This window comes from Protopterus annectens, chromosome 1.part0, assembly GCF_019279795.1.
Source record: "Protopterus annectens isolate FY-2018-M chromosome 1.part0, PAN1.0, whole genome shotgun sequence".
Classification (NCBI taxonomy): domain Eukaryota; kingdom Metazoa; phylum Chordata; order Ceratodontiformes; family Protopteridae; genus Protopterus; species Protopterus annectens.
Window position 1 is genome coordinate 1,201,655,432 of NC_056725.1, and position 19,218 is coordinate 1,201,674,649.

At 44.4% G+C, this 19,218-nt stretch overlaps 1 protein-coding gene across 3 annotated transcripts in view; it reads right to left on the reverse strand.

Annotated features, from left to right (window-relative positions):
• EP400 (E1A binding protein p400) overlaps positions 1-19,218 on the reverse strand; it is a 3,509,270-nt gene that overhangs the window by 1,643,814 nt on the left and 1,846,238 nt on the right. For all 3 annotated transcript variants that reach the window (XM_044065578.1, XM_044065569.1, XM_044065563.1), the window contains one exon: positions 6,189-6,391. In XM_044065578.1, coding sequence (XP_043921513.1) covers positions 6,189-6,391 — 203 coding nt within the window. The remainder of the gene's footprint in view (positions 1-6,188; positions 6,392-19,218) is intronic.

Below are 19,218 nucleotides of genomic sequence, written 5' to 3' on the forward strand. Positions count from 1 at the left end.
AGTTTAAGGCCCTAATGGCCAAAGTTGCAGAAGTGTACACCTTCTTACCCATCTGTCCAGGGCCCTGGAATCTCTATCAGAGGGGGTAGGTTTTTTGGCAGTAGTAGCCTTAATGCCTTTGGGTCCCTGTGAAATGGTCTCAGGATCCGCAGTAGGATTCTTAAAGAGGAACTTGTGAGAGTCAGGTAACCTGTAATACCTGTCAGGTTTTCTGGGAGCTGGAGGTAGAGAGTCAGGGACCAGGCTAGATCCCAAGAAGGTATCATCTACAATATCCAGTACAGGAGGGATAGCTAAAGGCCGGTGTTGAGGTAGGAGTAAGAATTCCCAAAGTCTCTTTTTTGGAGTCAGAGTAATCATGGCTTTCCCAGCGGAAATGCTCCCTAAGAGAATGCAAGGTTTCACCAAAAGAGAAATCGTCTGGAGGGGAAGCAGAGGGACTGGAGTCCTCTGCCCAGAATCCTCATAGGTAGCTAAGGGCAACTCCTGGTCATCAGAAAAAACAGAAATTTCAGAATCCTGCTCAGAAGAATCAGAAGGAAAATCAGTTCTAGGTCTCTCAGAGGGAGAAGGGTGGCTTCCCCTGATTAGAGTAATAAGGTCTTCAGCCATTCTTATTTGTTTTTTAGGGATAGGGGCCTGACCATGTGGTCTGGGCATCGGTTTTCTAGGCATGGATAGAGTTTTAGGCCTTGAAGAAGAAGATGGAGTTGGTTTAACATGCAAGTCAGTAGGCCTGAATACACCCTCAGAAGCCGGTGCCCTGCACAGCATCTCCGGACTCATCCAAGGTAGAGACATCCGCAAGTACCACAGTCGAAGCATCTCGTGGCATGCAGGACTCTGAATGGGTCTCAGTAGAGGCCTGCGAATCTGAAGTAGCAGGTATCAGGGGCTGCGAAAGCGCCTCACTGAGTACTGGCAAACTGGCAACTAGCTTAGGAGAAGCGTCGGCGGCAGCTTTGGACCTATGCGGTCTGTGTCTGTCTTTATCTTTGTGTTTTTTTGGAATGTCGGTAGTTGGGTGACTTACCGAAGGCATTTCTGGATAATTGAACAGAGTACAAAAATATTTAGAAGCAAAAAAGAACAGACGATGAATAGTTCAAGGTTTGAATAAGGCACAAAACCGACAGCGAGGTACGTCGTGGTCTGGGCCTAAGCAAAGAATGCAGTATGAATGAAAATATTTATGAGGTATATGCTTTCCACAAGAAATACAATTGTTAACCTTTACTGACATCAGTTTAGAGCAAGAAAAAGGATCCCCGATGGGGTACTTAGCTTAGTTGAAGACTTCAGATCTGAAACTCGAAAACGAAAATTTCAGAAGAAGGCCAACCAGCACTTGCGAACGTCTGTTTCGGGCACCGCACAGCAAGAAAGACTAATGTAATGAAATCGGCTGCATGCTTCATACCCCTGACTACCTGACGTCATGGAAAATGAGACAGCAAATGACGCAGGACCCAAGACTTTGATAATCAGGCCGACTGAGGGCTACCTGCAAGCAGATAAACCAAATGTAATGACTGCAACAGTGAAACACGAAGAACATCAAGGGAGAAAGGAAGCACCTCAACTTTATAAGGATGCAACACATCACACATCCAATAATTACTTATGGGCAGGGATCCTTTGAGACACATCGGTCTCACCAGCATGTTCTATTTATATGCAGATACAATTCAGGTCCTTGGATCTAGTGTTTCTGGTGGTGTTGGCTTAGCGGGTGTGCAAGAGATTCATCAGAGCTGGACCCGAAGAAGCCTTATACACTAAGCATAGAGCTCCTGTCAATAACCTGAAGGAGACTTGAGTACAGAGAAAAGGCCTTAAGGTAATATGTGTAAGACAGGATATTCATACCTGGATTCTCCTGGTAAGAAACTTTTGAGGGTGTTCCAATTGTTACAAGTGCCTGATTAGGTGCATGTCAATGGGGGGGGGGGGGCAAGGTACTCAATGATGGGTCTGATAAGGGCTGAATACATTCATTGGTATTGTAACTTCCTTGGACCTGGATGCCACACCCTTGCTTATGAGTTGGGCAACACAGAATGATTTGTTTTTAGCATCTTGAGTACATGTTGGTCAAAGGCCAGATTACAGCCTATGTATGTTACCAGATTCCTAACTATCAGGTCACCGCCTCTTAAGGGTATTTCATCGATGGAATAATTAGCTTGGGTGGACGATTTCCCAAACTTCAGTATAATGCATTTCTTCACAGTGAGTTTTTAATCTGTGGCTTTGGCAACAGTCATTTATTTGTGTTAGACATTCTTGTGGTTTTGTTTTGTGTAGGTCTTGTGTGTTTGACATTACTGTCATGGGGGGAGGGGATCTATGACAGCTCCCAATTTACAGTCATCCGCGAACTTGGTAAGCCAGAGGCTTCTGACATTAGCCTTCCAGGAAGTAGATGCCAAACAAAGGCAGGTCCAATACAAAGCCTTGGGGTTACTCTGTTGGTGACTGGTCTCCTGGTGGAGGTGATCGCAGTGATCCAAAATTCTTGGGTCCTGTGAGGTGGCCAAAAATCCAGTAAGTTATGTAGGGGTTTATGCCTATTTCTGAGACTTTGTTAACAATACCTGAGTGGGGTAGTGTATCGAACTCATTGGCCAGATCAAGGTAGGAGGTATGCACCATTTTCCCTCACCCATAGCCTTGGTGACCCTCTCAAAAAAATCTACTAGGTTCAGTAGATAATACCTTCCCTTAAAAAAGCCAAACTGGGATGGGGGTCCAGTGTCTGCAGCTTGCCAATATCCTCACTGATTATTTCCGCTATAATTCATTCCATGGCTTTTGCATATCAGACTTGTCAGAATGATGGGTCTGTAGTTCTTGGTGTTGGTTGATGGTCCAACCCTTATGAGTAGGGATGACAGTTGCAGCCCTCCATTCATCTGGTATGAAACCCATTTTGAAGCTGTAGTTGAAGTGTCTCAAATGGTCCCAGCTAAGTCTCGTTTTAAGGCAAACAGGGATATTGTTGGTGTCCAATGAATTATTGTTTTGGCCTTAGCGAGTGCCACCAAGATCTGCACCCTATTGATAGTTTCGGGGGGGATATGCTAGAAGGGATTCCATAGGGGGTACTGGGTTGAAGTCACAGCTACATTTTTCAGCTGTTAGATTCGCTACGTCAAAGAAGGCTGTATCATTTACTACCAGTTCTGCACACTGTTAAGTGTTACCTTTAAGGTTCCTGACATAGCCAAAGGTGGCCTTGTGATTGTCCTTACCCTGAGGGGCTATCCCAACATTGTAATTGGCCTTGTTGGATTTTATTAAACCTCTTAGCTTCTTGTTTAGTTGAATCAGAGAGCTCTTGTCTCTATGACAGTTGTTCTTTCTGATTTTGGCCATAACCTTTTTTTGTTATAAAGCCTATTAAGGTAAAGATTCCACCAGCGGAGACTGCTTTTGGTTTACATGTGAGCTTACTTCTGGTAAGTATGGCAGTCTCAATGCAGCCATTTGCATGTTTGCACAGGGCTTCTTTAAATAATTCTGCATAGGTAGTTGTCTTCTCTGGGTTTGGGGAAGATGTAAATTTTGACCAGCTGTCTTTTAATAGGCTGCAGTTTGCTTTAGAACAGTAACTGTTACGGGTTTAGTTGGGTTTTCCAGGTTTATTTTTATTTCAAGGCAAACAGCTTTATTGTCTGACCAAATGACGTCATGTCACTGGGAGAGTTGGCGGGAGGCGGGATCAACGTTCTCCCATGCTGGTGAGTACTAGATTCAATATGTTTGAGCCTCTGGTTGGAGTGCATCAAATGATCCAGGGTGATTTTGTTGATAAAGTCCAAGAAAAGTTGTGCCTATGAGTTAGACACAGTGCAAGTTTCCCAGTCTATAGAAGGGTAAAACCTCCACTGAATAGAGGATTTGGTTGGATGGTGAGTGCCTCTTGTAGGTCTAGGTAAGAGTTGTGAGCTTCATGGATCATAGAAGGTGACCTGCAGTTGGTCACAACATTGGAAGGAACCTTATCTATGGAGACATGGATGTGGATGAACACATTATCCTGTTTAAACAACCTGGAGTTGTATATGTTGCTAATGCAACTTGAGACACCTCCACCTTTAGCTCTGTCTGTGCTGCTGTCGGTCAGATGTGTGGAAGGTGCTGTAGCCTTCCACTGCCACAGAACTTTCTATGAGTTTAAACCAAGTCTCAGTGACAGCACAGATGTCTACAGGAGAGCTTGTAGGGTATGGAGTTTCTTGTTTAGGCTTCAATCATTATGCAGTACACCTGCTATGCTGGCAGTTTTGTTATTCTGATACTGCCTAAAAAAGGGCTCTAAGGGAGTGGATAAAGTTTTAGTCAAAATCCAAAAGCCCAGGGGGGCAGATGCAGACCATTCTTGGCAAAGCAATGTAATCTGTTAACCATGTCCCAGCATGCTGACAAATACTGGACTCCCCCTGGAGTGACACCAGAAACTATGCTAGTTACTGAAATTAATAATTTTCTGTTCAAACTGTGGCATCATCCTTGGTGAAGGTAGTCTGTTGCTCAATGCAAGGCACACACCTGTCTGTGACACACATTCAGAGAGATCCACAATGTCTCATTTCATATAGTCCATTGAAGTACATATTAAGTCATTTACACTCACATGGGCTATGACAGAATCATATTGGTGCATGTGGTACAGTGACTTGAGTGCATGCATGACACTGAGGATCCTTGCTCCAGATAGGCAATTACCTTGTCCAGCCTTGTGAGAGATGCATTTGTGTGTCTTACAACAGAATCCCCTTATGACAACAGTACAAGCTTGTCAGTAACTGGCATAGTCTGCTTACCTTATGGGCTTTGTTTCCGGGGTTCACTGAGGTTTTTGTGTGGTGTTAGGTGCTGCTTTTGCTGTGTGCTTTAGTGCTTGCTGAGGATAGGTGTTGCTATCTGACAGCTTAGGAGGGCTTTGAGGTATGGAGAGATTTAAGTGCCTCGGCATAAGAAGGTCTGCGTCTGTGGTGAGGAGTATGTCAGCAAGATGTAGTGTGTGTGTTGTTGACAACCTTGTTTGTAAGCGAGATTTCTGCCTCCAAGGAAATGATGTAGGTACATCTCTCACATACTGCGTTGGTTTCTTTAAAGACTAAAAGACTGTCAGTGTACATAAAACAATCACTACATTGTCTCAGGGTGTCCATATCTACCAATCTGGTCACAGAGACATTAGAAAATTACAAATCTAGGTTGTAAGGACCTGTACTAGGATTGGGCTATTATGACTCAGGGACTTGGTCACATGAGTGGTTTCTAGGATTAAGGTTAGAAGTTGGATAGTGCTATGATCAGATACTAGTGAAGTTTGATGCACTTAACAGCTGCCCTAAACTTAGCGCCACACAAATCCTTTCTTTATTACAGGTTAAAGTACTAGCTCTACAGAGTTGCTACTACACAGGTTACTACTAACAGCCACTGTGCAGTGCAGTGAACAGTTCCACAAAAAAGTGCCCTCTAGCCAACAAGCAACTACACTTCGAGCTCCCTGGAAACCCTCCCAACTCAAAGAGACCAGGTAAACACCTTCTGCCACAAGACAGACAATTCTGAACTTTTTGATGCAAAAGAACAGCAAAAAACAACTAAGTCCACAATAAGCCTTCTGTGCTGATGAAACAATCTTGCTTTAAACCTTCTTGTTTGTTTTCCCAGCTCAGACAGACCAGGCTACCTTTCTACTCATGCTAGAACTGCAGCTCCAGTCTTCTTAATGTAAAAACACACTTTAATTAGCCAAAAGTGAAAGGTACCAGAAATAAATCAAGCAACTAGTTGCTAGTAATTTTCACTTAAGCCTATCTGTGCATATTCCAACTCAGACAGACCAGACTATCTTTCTTCTGTCACTACAATCCCAGACTTCATAAAGTAAAAACAATTAACTACTAATCTGGTGAAGAATCCTGAATCCAGCCTTGCATGTGTGCGTGTGTGTGAATTTGTGAGGTCAATCTTGTGTACTTCCTTTTCCTTTTTCACTTCAGGCTTATGTTACTAACACATTAAAATCTAAATGCCCTTTGACACAGTGCACTACATTAAGCCACTGTCAGTACATTATGCATTTCATAGTGATTTAACACAGTCAAGCAAAACAAAAAGTTATTTCAATATTCATCAACTTCTTATGATCTTTGTGGCTCACAAACCTGAGTCATACTGTACCAGGCGGAGCTCAGGGAACTGCAAACTGGATGGAAAAATGAAAGGCCATTTATGCTGCAGGAAAGGAGCTAATCCCATCTTCATATTCTGCCAAAGTAACCTCATGGAGTGAGTGTAGACAGCAGGGGGGTTTGGGACTTGTAAACAAGGAAGAGATGCAAGTGCAGCAGGCACCACACAAGAGACACTAAAAACAGAAAAAAAAATAATTAGTATTCGAAAATAATTTCCAGTAATAGTCTGTTTCTCAGTATCACACCCTTCCCTGTCAACCATTAATGCTTTGCAAATCAACTTTCTCTTTAGATCACTTTTGCCATGTACTGAATTATAGCAGACAGCCTCAGGTTACTTAGAAAAAATCAGTACAGCTGTAAGGAAAATGTTTACTCCACTTCTATATTTACATTGTTGTTACAAACTGTTTTTTTAAAGACAATTTGTTTTTACAATTGTAAACTACCATCACCCTAGTTCTTCCAGTTTTTCTTGCCTTAACATTTTAAGAAAGGAACACAAAAATTTAACAAATCATATGTAGAAAGTATGTGCTCAAAGCATGGTCCAAGATCTCAGAGGATACTGCTTAACTCACAGAAATACTGTCAAAAATGGAACAAAGAATTAGAAATGGAAATACACATATCAGACATGTGGAATAAAGCATATTTATCAGAGGATCCTGAAGAAAGTAAAGTTGTGCATCTACTTACCCCAACTGTAGAGGCTTGAGTGTCTTCAATGTCCAGTAATGGCCTTTGGGATTTCCTGCCCTGGAATTTTGAGGCTGACACAAAAACCAGAGACTTGATCAATTTGACCAGGGCCGTCAAACACCCTTCCAGACGCCAGGACACTGGGGTATAAAAGGTCACCAGCCAGAGCCATTTCTTCAGATCTTTCTTGCTCCCAGGTCAGAGTTTCACTCTCATTGCTGCTGTCAGACATTGCAACCTGCCCAGGAAGAGAAGCATGAGGAACCTACATGGAGATGGAAGAAGAACTAACATGGAGACATTAGGGTACCAATCCTAACGTAACCAAGTTAAATATGTACTCTGGAACAAACTACCTATCTATATCAAACAAAGCTTCTCATTAGCATTCTTCACGAAAAATCTTGATGATTAGATGGGAGATAGGAAATTCACCCCGGGGATCACTTCTGTGGCTCTGCTTGACAGGGGCACAGGAAAATAATTTTCTTGGGTGGCAAAAGCCAGGGTGCCATTTGGCTAGGCTTATATAGCCCTAGGGCCAATAGCCTAGTACCTACCTATGTAAAGAGGAGATGGTGGGATGGAACCATTAATGCAACAGTGAAAACACAAGAACATCTACATTTATAAGTAGCTACATAACTGTAATATGTTAATCATGCTTCTCTGCAGCAGTAATGACATTAGGAGAAATTCACAGAGCTAAAGACAAAGAGGTGGTTGAACGGAAGACTGTGGGAGATCACTCATTGCAGAAACACAGAAACAAATCCTGCCCTAGACCTAGAAGCTCGAGCCAAATTGCACAGTTTTGAAAAGGGTGTGCTGAAGACCAGATGACTGTCTCCAAGATGGACTGGGTAGGCACTCCTCTCATGAAGGCAGTAGCTGCTGCTGTGGCCTTATGCTGCCAGGCACAAGCTTCTCAATGTGTCTATAGAAGAAATCAAAACTATTTGAAATCCACTTTGAAAAAGTCCATTTGCTGACAGGATTTCCTTCCTCAATCTACGTAAATGCCACAAACAGATTTTATATGGTTCTTTGTCTTGTGCAAGAATACATTCAGGGAATACCAAGCTCTTTCCCTTTGTTCTGGGGGTTAGGAAAGAAAACAGACAAGTAATCAGCTTGGTTTAGAGAAATCTCAGAAACTTCTTGTGGCAAAAAAAAAAGGGACTATGTGCACGGAAACTCTGTCCTTGTGGAAGATATCAAAGTGCCGCCACCCCCCCCCCCCCCCCACACACACACATAAGGGCTTGCAATTCAAAAAATTTTCCGGTTGATGTGTTGGCTCTCAGAAGAATAGTTTTCCAGGTGAGTAACATAAGGTCAGTGGAAGCAGCAGACTCACGGGAGGGTAGAATAAGTTTTTCTAACACAAAGTTAAGGTCTCAGTACAGTGCAGGGGTCTCTCCTTGGGGGCTTCAAATGGATGATACAATTGAAGAATTGCTTCATGGTAGAGTCAGGCAGACGGACCAAAACTGCAAATGCATGCATCTTAAGGTAAAAAAAGGACTAGGGAATTTTACCTGTTTGGAGAGGTATGATTTCCCGGCAGTGAGTCTCCTTGCTTCTTTCGGAATTTGTAAGATGACCTTGTCAGAAAGTTTTCTGGATGGAGAATCATATCATCCACATTACCAGTTTCAGAGTTGCCAAGTGGGGGTGTATAGGGGTTTCCCTATTATGAGTCAGAAGATGCCAGTCTAAGTGGTAACACCCAAGACTACTCCATGGCCCTGCTGTTAAGGCCATGGAGAACCACTGCTGCTTGGGCCAAAGGGTACTATCAGAATCACTGTCAGCTAGTTCTCTCTGATCTTCTGAAGCACCCTAGGGAAGAGGGATAGGGAAAGGAAGGTAAAAAGAAATAGACCGTCCAAAGTAAGTAGAGGTTATCTGTCCTCTGGGCCTGGTTTGTTGGGGCACTTAAGCAAAACTTTCTAATTTGCCTGTTTATTTCTCAGATGAAAAGGTCTAGATCTGGTACACCCCACTTGTGTGCGAGTCTGTGGAACACTGACCTTTTTAGTATCCATTTGTGGGAGGGTCTAACAGATCTGTTGACAATGTCTGTCAAACTTTGCTGCCCCTTGTAGGGACTGTGTCAGGAGATACAAGTCACAGCCCATGTGTCATCTCCAGAAAGCTGAAGGGCCATTCAGCAGTGAAAGCAGGCGTGAGTTTTCCCCTGTTTGTTGATATACCATATCACTGTGGTATTGTTTGCTCTCGAAAGCACAATGCCCAGTGTCCATTTTACTTTGAAGGAAAAAGGAGTTTTCTGCACTTTCATCATTTCTTCTAAACTGATGTCGCTCTTTAAAAATATGTTACACCACCTGCCAAGCAGCATCATTTCCAACTGAATGGGTGCTTCAGACATGATCCAAAACATCACTAGTGAGTACCTATCTCTCTGAAGGGGACTCCTGAGGTTCAGGTAGCAGGTATCTGCCTATCAAAGGAACTTCTTCTTGACACAGGGAAGAGCATGAGCCTAGAAATGTAAAGACTGTTAATGCTGGCACCACAAATCTTTAGGTACTGGTGGATTTTCTTCACATGCAATCTGGCTAAGGGTATCATAAGGATGCTGTAGGTAACATACCACAGAGTTCTGAGAACCTACCTGGCGGGTACCATCTCATGTCACCTGATGGTTTAAAAATACTGGGTAAGAAACTGTATTTTTCCTGAAAGAGAGAGGCTTTAGGTCCCTGGAGTCCAACTCTGCCCCCAGGAAAATTTACCAGGTGGTGAGATGGCGGCTGTATTTCTTAGACAAGAGTGCAAATCCTAGACTGGACAGGCAATCTATGGCCATTTAGAGTGATACACCAAGTTAATCCACAAGTCTTTCACCAGCCTGTATGAATGAGGCAGTTGTCCAAATAAGGGTAAATATGGATAGCCTTTGTCGTACAAAACACTATTACTAGAATTATACATTTGGTAAAAACTCTGGAAGTAGCAGACAAGCCAAAGGACAGGCACAACATTGGTAGTGAGCACTCACTGTCCTGAAGAAAAGGAAACGTGTGTCCCCTCACTATAAGGATTTGAAGGAAAGCATCCTTCAGGTCCAGAGTGACTATGACAGCACAGGGGAGAAGATGAGGAAGGAGCTTCTGCAAGGTGAGCATTTTGAATTTTGGGACAAGGAGAAACTTGTTTACCTCTGACAGGTCCAACAATGGCCTTCAGAATCCTTCCTTTCTTAGGAACAGAATAACAGAGTAAAATGCTGTTCCTATTTCCTTTGGAGAGACCAGTATTATGGATCCCTATCAAAAGAGGTCTTGAAAATGAGCCTGCCTCTCCTTGAGTATGCATTAAGCAACTGCTGGGATACCTGAAACTTTGGAAGGTAAGAGAACTGCATTTTTCTTACTCTAAGCTTCTGAGATTCAAAACCCACTTGTCCAGAGTGACTGTTTGCCAGGAACTGAAAAAGAGGAAGAGTCTGACCCTACCCTGCAGGTGGTGGGCAAGGGTCTGGGTTGGGGGTGGATTTTTTATTTTTTTTGAGATAGGGAGGTACTTTTCTAAGCCACAGCTGCTCTCTCCTGGGTCCCTGGGGCTGGGACCCTCCAGACCTAGTTTTAGGATTGGCTTGCCACATTCTGCTGTATTTAACTTTTTTGGTCTTTCTACTGTTGGATTTGGACTGGGAATCAGAAAAGGACCGCATCCTAGTAGAGAATCCTCTACATAATCTAGTCAGTGTGACTCTCTGTGACTTGTAGGAAGTCTTTATCAGTCCGTATAGTCTGAACTTTCTCCTCCAGTTTCTTGAATACACTTTGGGTTTGGGCTATGGTTGGGAGGCTGGAGCTAAACAGCATTAGGAGCGGCTATGAGACCCTGCAGAACTGCAGTGGCAAAGCCTGCCCTGGATTTAGAGTAGAGATTTAGAGTAGAGTGGCAGATGATAGTGCTTTGTAAAGGTGTGCACTGAACTCCAAGTAGCTGGTTCTAAAATGTCCTTGGTTGGTACTCCCCTGAGAAAGGCTGCTGAAGTGGTTGCAGCTCTGGTGGAATGTGGCCTACTGCCCTTAGGCACTGGCTTGCCATGGTATAAGTAGCAGAAACTAATGCAGTGGCCTACCACTTTGAAATAGTCTGCTTTGAGACAGCCTTTCCTTGTGATCCTGCAGCATATGCCACTAGTAACTGCTCTGTCTTTCTGAAAACTTTGGTTCTGTCCAAGTAGAATCTAAGCTGTCTGTGCGTCCAAAGAATGTAGAATTCTTTCCCCCTTGTTCTGTGGATTTGGATAGAAAGTTGGCAGATGAATGGTTTGATTAAGAGCCACACTGGACACCACTTAGGCATAAATGTTGGGTTTGTCCTCAGGGAGACCCTGTCCAGATAAAACATGATAAAAGGTTCTACAGCCATGAGTGCCTGTAGCTCTGAAACTTGTCTTGCAGAAGTTATTGCTAGGAGCAGAGCTGTTTTCCAAGATAAAAACTTTATATCCGCAGTAGCAGCTGGCTCAAAAGGAGGCAGGGTGAGTTTTTCCAAGACGTACTTGAGGTCCCATGCAGGCATTGGTGATCTCCTTGGAGGCCTTAATTTTTTGGCTCCTCTAAGGTACTGTTTTAATAAGGGATGAGAAAAGATTGGTGGCTCTGCATTGTAATGGGCCAAAATGGCAGAGGCATGAATTTTAATAGATGAGAAAGATAGGCCTTTGTCCAGCATCTCAGTTAAGTATTGTAAAATCTGAGGAATATTTGGTACAGTTGTATCTGTTCCTTGTGCCTGGTTCCAAGCACAGATTCTCTTCCATTTTCCAGCATAAGATTTTCTAGTACTAGGCCTTCTGGCTTCCAAAATGACATCCATCACAGCTTTGCTGAGAGGTGTGTTTTGTATGACTACGTTAATCGCCATGCTGCCAGGTTTAAAGTTCTGAGCTGGCTAAGCAGGATCTGATTGTTTTGCTGGGATAGTAGATGCGGTACTTGAGGTAAGGTCCAAGCTGGGCATTGAGACAAGTTCCTTAATATTGGGTACCAGTGCTGCCGGTGTCAGTCTGGTGCATTCAGAATCATCTTTGGCTTCTCCTGTATGACCTTTAGGAGTACCTTGGGGAGGAGAGGCAGAGGGGGAAAGGCATATACTGATAGGTTTTTCCAGCTGAAGGATATAGCATCCACTTTCCATGCTTGCCTGTGATAAATCCTTGTGCAGAATCTCTTTAGTTGGTAGTTGTGAGGGAAGGCAAATAGATCTATGTCCAGGCATCCCCATTTCCTTGTTATGTTGAAGACTTGTGGATCCAGCTGCCACTCGTGGGGATCCATGAGGTTTCTGCTTAGTTCATCTGCCAGAGTATTACTCCTTCCTGGCAGGAATCGTGCCTGCAGATGTACTTGGTAAGTCAATGCTGTGTCCCACAAAGTCATAGCTAGTCTGCAAAGGGGGTAAGAATGAGTGCCCCCCTGCTTGTTTATATACCACATGACCGTGGTGTTGTCTGTCTATCAGTAGTTGTCCTGGATGAAGTAGGTCCTTGAAGGCTGTCAGGGCATTTTGAACAGCTAGCATCTCTTTTTGATTGATATGTAGCTGCATTTGGTTTGAGCTCCATGTTCCCTGAATGCATCTTCCTGCCATGTGGGACCCCCAGGCATAATCTGATGCATCCGTTGTTAGTGTCTGCCTGGCTGGGGGTAATGTGAATGGCTGTCCCTTGTTTTGGTGGCAAGCCTTTCCCCACCATCGAAACTCCAGTTGCAGGCAGGGAATGAGTAATTATGGTTTCTAGGCTGTGGCAATGTTGTGTCCAAACACTTTTTAGGTACCACTGAAGTTTCCTCATATACAGTCTTGCATATGGAATTAATAGGATGCAGGATGCCATGAAGCCCACAGCCTGCAGAATTTTTCTTGCAGATAACTGGGCCTTTGTTGCTAACATGTTGAAATAGGTAGTCAGTTGCCTTTGTTTGTCTGGCGTGAGATAAGCCATCTGGGCAGTTGTATTTAAGCTTGTACCCAGGAATATTATCTCTTGAGAGGGTACTAGTTTTGATTTCTTTTCATTGACTGTGTACCCTAGGCATGTTAGAAGTTTTTTCACAAACGTCAGATTCTGTAAAAGGATGTCCTTGTTCTCTGCTTGAATGAGACAGTCGTCCAAGTAAGGGTATATTTGTATTCCTCTGTCTGCAGAATGCAATTACTGGTGGGAGCCAGGCACTTTGTAAAGACCCTGGGCGCAGTAGATAAGCCAAAGGGCAGTGCAGAGAATTGGTAATGCATTGAGCCAGCCTTGAATCTGACGCATCTTCTGCATATTTGTCTGATTGGGACATGCAGGTATGCCTTTTTTAGGTCTAAAGTTACAAGCCAAGCGTTCTTGCCCAGCATGGATAGAAGCTGCTGCAAAGTCAACATTTTGAATTTTGGTATATCCAGGTATGTGTTCAGTATCGATAGGTCCAGTAATGGCCTCCAGGCCTTGTCCTTTCTGGGCACTAAGAACAGTCTTGAGTAAAATCCTTGCCCCGCTCTTGCTCTGGCACTTGTTGAATGGCCCTCATGTCCATGAGGGATGAGACTTGTTTTTGTGCCTCTGCCCATTGATTTTTTGGCAGATCTGGCCAGCCGTTTGCCTTTGGCAGGGTATGGAAATGGAACTTGTAGCCTTGTGACACGATATTTAGAGCCAACTTGTCCTGGGTTATAATGTGCCAATTTTGAGAAAAAAAGTGCTAATTTTTCCCCTAAGGGTGCTGCCAGGTAATAAGTACTTGGTGAAGGTAGGGGGAAGTCATTGGGGCTGTTTTCTGTAGGGTTGTGATTTGTCTTCTCCACTTTTGGAGGTAGAAGCACCCCATTGCTTTGACCTGTATGAACCTTGCGCCTGGGATCTGCCTGTAGGGCGTCTGGGTCTGCCCCTTTGAGGTCTGTCTGACACAGGAAAGACCAATTCTTAGTTGGCCAGTGTCTACTAAACCTAGGTGGCTGTACTTGTAAGAAATCTTTGACCATTTGCATAGATTTAGCCTTGTCCTCCATTTTCTTTAACACCTCTTCTGCCTTAACACCAAACAAAGTATCATGCTGTAAAGGTGCATCTAATAATTTAACTTTAACATGATCAGGCAGATTTTGTTCCTTTAACCAAGCATGCCTTCTAATTACAGAACCTGTTACTGCAGCCCTGCAGGAGTCCTCTAAAGAAACAAAACCACATTACAAAGTATGCTTTCCAACTTGTTCAGCTGCATGCAATATATCCTGCATTTCCTTGTTTTCTGCACATTAAGAGTTTAACAACATTTTCTGTTTAAGCAATGACATGACATGTTGCTGACATCTGAGCATATGAAACTGACAGTTTAAGGCCCTTATAGCCAAGGTAGCAGATATGTAAACCTTTTTTCCCCATCTGTCCAGTGCCCTAGAATCCCTGTGAGAAGGGGTAGGGTTTTTGGCAGCGGAAGCCTTAACTCCCTTGGGACCCTGAGAAATAGTTTCTGGGTCAGCAGCAGGGTTTTTAAAAAGGAATTTTTGTGAGTCAGGAACCCTGTAATATCTGTCAGGCTTAACAGGAGCTGGAGGTAAGGAGTCAGGGGTAAGGCTAGACTCTGAAAACATATCATCTACAATGTCTAACACAGGGGGAATGGCAAGTGGCTTGTGCTGAGGTAGTAACAGGAAATCCCTGAGCCTCTTTTTAGATTCTGAAACATCTTGGCTCTCCCAGTGGATGCTCCCTCATGGAATGTAAGGTTTCCCCCAAAGGAATAGTCCTCAGGAGCAGAAGCTGAAGGTATGGATTCTTCAGCATTAGAATCCTCATAGGGGGGAAAAGAATATTCCTGATCAGAAGAGGAATCAGAAGAAATGGAAACCTGATCTGAAGATTCATAGTCAGTCTCTTGCCTAGGCCTCTTATCAGGAGGGGGATGGGAACCCCTGATCAAGGTAATCAAGTCTTTGGCCATTTTGAGCATCTGTTTTATGGGCATGGAGGCCTGTCCATGTGTCTCTTCAGTTTGCTTCTTTGTCTTTGAAGGAGCATTAGTCTTTGCCTTTGAAGTCGGTTTAATGTATAGATGTTTGGGTATGAATACACCCTCAGAAGCCGGTGCCTGCTCAGCGGCTCCGGACCCATCTGAAGGATTAGCGTCCGAGGATTCAATACCTTGAGTCTCCAGCGGCATGGCCGACTCCACGTGGGAGTCTGTAGCAGCCTATGACTCTAAAGTAGCGGTTGTCAGGGGATGCAAAAGCGCCTCACTGAGAACCGACGAATCGGTAACTGGCTTAGGAGAAGCTTCGTCGGTTTTGGGCCTCGGGTGTCTTTCTTTTTCTTTGCGTTTTTTGTGAACTCCGGTAGTCGGATGGCTTTCCGACAACATTTCTGGATAATTAAAACTGCGTCCAAAGTAGTTCAAAGCAAAATCATACCGACGCTTAATAGTGCGTTGGTTAAATCTAGCACAAAACCGACAAACCAGAAAGTTATGATCGGGGCCTAGGCACGGAATACAGTAAGAATGAAAGTCCTTATGAGGTATTTGCTTCCCACAAGAAGTACAGTTATTAACTTTTTCTGACATCGGTTCTGGAGCAAGAAAAAAGTTTCCCCAACGGGGTACTTAGCTTTATAGAAGACTTCGGATCTGAAATCCGAACTCGAAAATCTCGGGAGTCAGCCAACCGGCACTTGCGAACTGCTTCTGCTTCAGGCACTGCGCGGCAAAAAAAAGAAAAAGGCATTGGTTGCTTCTTTTATACCCCTGACGACCTGACGTCAGGGAAGGGGCGACGACAGCAGACGCAGGACCCAGGACTTTGGAATTCAGGCCGACTTGAGGGCAACCTGCTAGCAGGATTACCCAAATGTAATGACTGCAACAGTGAAACGCGAACAACATCATACCGACGATGGATAGTTTGTGGTTTAAACAAGGCACAGAACCGACAGCGATGTACGTCGTGGTCAGGGCCCAGGCAAGGAATACAGTACGAAGGGAAATCTTTATGAGGTATTTTCTTTCCACAAGTAATGCAATTATTTACTTTTACTGACATCAGTTTAGAGCAAGAAAAAGTTTCCCCAATGAGGTACTTAGCTTTTAGTTGAAGACTTCGGTTCTGAAACTCGAAAACGAAAATTTCAGGAGTCGGCCGACTGGCATTTGCCAACTGCTTCGGGCACCGCATGGCAAGAAAGACTGATGTAATGGCATTGGCTGCATGTTTTATACCGCTGACGAACTGACGTCATGGAAGAAGGGACAGCAACTGATGCAGGACCCAAGACTCTGTTAATCAGGCCGACTGAGGGCTACTGCAAGCAGATAACCCAAATGTGATGACTGCAACAGTGAAACACGAAGAGCATCAAGACTTTCATATTCATGCTAGCCTTGGGCTTCCAAGCCAGGAAATCCCAAAAACTATTACTGTTCATAGGTAGGTACTAGGCTATCAGCCCAAGGGCCTAAGCAGGCCTAGCCAACAAGGTTCCCTGGCTTACGCCACCCAAGAAAGTTATTTTCCTGTGCCTATCAAGCAGAGCCACAGAAGTGATCCCTGGGGTGTATTTCCTATTTTCCATCCACTTATTAATATTTTTCTTGACGAGTGCTAATGAGGAACTTTGCTTGACATAGATGGGTAGCTTGTTCCAGAGTAAGGGAAGTCTCTGGGACAGGAATCTATCCCTCCAGCATGTCCTGTTTATTGTGGTGAAAAGGTTTAGGTCCCTAGAGCATGTAGCTCAGAAGGATTGGGATTTCTTTAGGTGTAGCATGTCCAACAGCTCTGGGATAGACATAGATTTATATGTTAGGCAGAGATCACCTCGGAATAGGCGATATGCTACGGAGTAAAGCTGGAGTTTCTTGAGACTGTCAGTGTAGGGCATCTGTTTAGGCCAGTAATCCTCTTTGTAAGGTATTTCTGTGGCCTTTCCAGCTGCTACAGATGTCTTGTGAGGTACATTCCGAAAGGGGCATTGCACTCTATAATGGGTCTAGTGAGTGTCGAGTAGAGGGAAACAATGACCTCTTTTTTCCTAGATGAGAACCCTTTTGTGATGAGGTGTGCCACTTAGAAGGATTTCCTAACTACCGTGGCGATGTAATTATCAAAGGAGAGACTGCTGTCCACCTGGGTCCCCAGGTCTGTTATCACACATTCGGTGTTAAGTAGACTGCCGCCTATGTGGTAGTTCATGGGTACAGAGTTTTTACCAAAGGGGATGACAATGCACTTCTTGGCACTGAGCTTGAGGCCATGGCTCTGACACCAAGCATCTGTCTCAGTGAGGTCTTCTGTAGGATGTCATTTGGGGACTCGACTATAGCTCCTAGTTTGCAGTCATCTGCAAGCTTTGTTAGCCTGTACTTCGGAGAAGTAGATACCAAAAAGGAGAGGTCCCAGGACTGAACCCTGTGGCACACCACTTGTCACTGGTTTGAAGTCTGTAAGTTTTACAGCGTGGGTTCTGTCAGTGAGCCAACTGAGTGGCGTACAGCTAAGTTATCCCACTCCACAAGGGGGTTCCACCTTGGATCCTGAGAACTATCATTCCATCAGTTTGACGAGCCTGATCTGCAAAGGCATGGAACGCATAATCATGGGACTTAAAAACAAAGACATTGGCAACCTTCAAATACTGGACCCCACCCAGTTTGGGCTCGTGAAGGGCCGATCTTGTGTCCTGAACCTGACTGACTGACTTTGAATCATTCTCCAGAGCTGTGGACTAGGGTAAGGCGGTCCACACAGCCTATCTGGACCTTGCCAAGGACTTAGACACCATCCCCCACTCTGGAATCACAGATAAACTTACTAAGCTGGGCATAAATCCCTACGTCACTTGATGGGCTGCCAACTGGCTTACTAACAGAACCCAGACTGTAAAAGCAGACAACTCCAACTCTAGACAAGTGGAGTATCTCAGGGTTCAGTCCTGGGACCTCTCTTGTTTGGCATCTACTTCTCTGAAGTACAGGCCAACACTAAGGGACTCTGGCTAACAAAGTTTGCAGATGACTGCAAACTGGGAGCCATTACTGAATCCCCAAATTATGTGGATATTCTACAAAAGGGCCTTAAAGAAACAGATGCCTGGTGCCAGAGCCATGGGCCCAAGCTTAATGGCAATAAATGTATAGTTATCCCCTTTGGGAAAAAACATGCACCCATGAATTACCACATAGATGGCAGTACACTAAACACTGAAAGTGTGATGAAAGACTTAGGGACACAGGTGGACAGTGGTCTCACCTTCGATAACCACATCGCCACAACAGTCAGGAAATCCTTCTATGTGGCACACCTCACCACAACAGTCAGGAAATCCTTCTATGTGGCACACCTCGCCACAACAGTCAGGAAATCCTTCTATGTGGCACACCTCATCACCAAGGGCTTTTATCCAGAAAAAAAGGAGGTCATTGTCCCACTGTACTCATCCCTCATTAGACCCATTACAGAGTACAATGCCCCGTTTGGTATGTACCTCACAAGACATCTGCAACAGCTGAAAAGGCCGCAGAAATACCTCACTAAAAGAATCACAGGCCTAAAACAGATGCCCTATACTGACCGTCTAAAAAAAACTCCAGCTATACTCTGTGGCATATCGTCTACTCAGAGGCAATCTCTGCTTAACATACAAGGCCATGTCAAACCCAGAGGCGACCTCTGCTTAACATACAAGGCCATGTCAAACCCCTGAGCTGTTGGACATGCCCTACTTAAAGAAGTCCCAATCCCTCAGAGCCACACGCTCCAGGGATCTAAAACTTGTCAACACAATGAACAAAACATGCGGAAGGGATAGGTTCCTGACCCAGAGACTCCCCATACTCTGGAATAGACTGCCCATACATGTCAAGCAGAGCGCCTCCTTGGCGCTCTTCAAAAGGAACCTTGACAATTACATGGGAGATAGGAAATTCACCCCGGGGATCACGTCAGTGTCCTGCTAGACAGGGGTCCAGGTAAGTAAATATTGCAGGAAGAAATATCCAGGGAATTGTTATGGCTAGGCTTGTATAGGCCCTAGAGCTGGTAGCCAAGTACCAACCTATGAACCTAATTAGCAACCCATCTTGTGACGTAGGGATTTATACCTAGTTTAGTGAGTTTAGCTATAATTCCAGAATGGGTGATGGTGTTGAAAGCCTTGGCGAGGTCAAGATAGGCTGTGTGAACCACCTTACCCTCGTCTACAGCTTTGGTGACTGCCTCAAAGAAGTCGATCAGGTTCAGGAGGCATGATCTGCCTTTCACAAACCCGAAC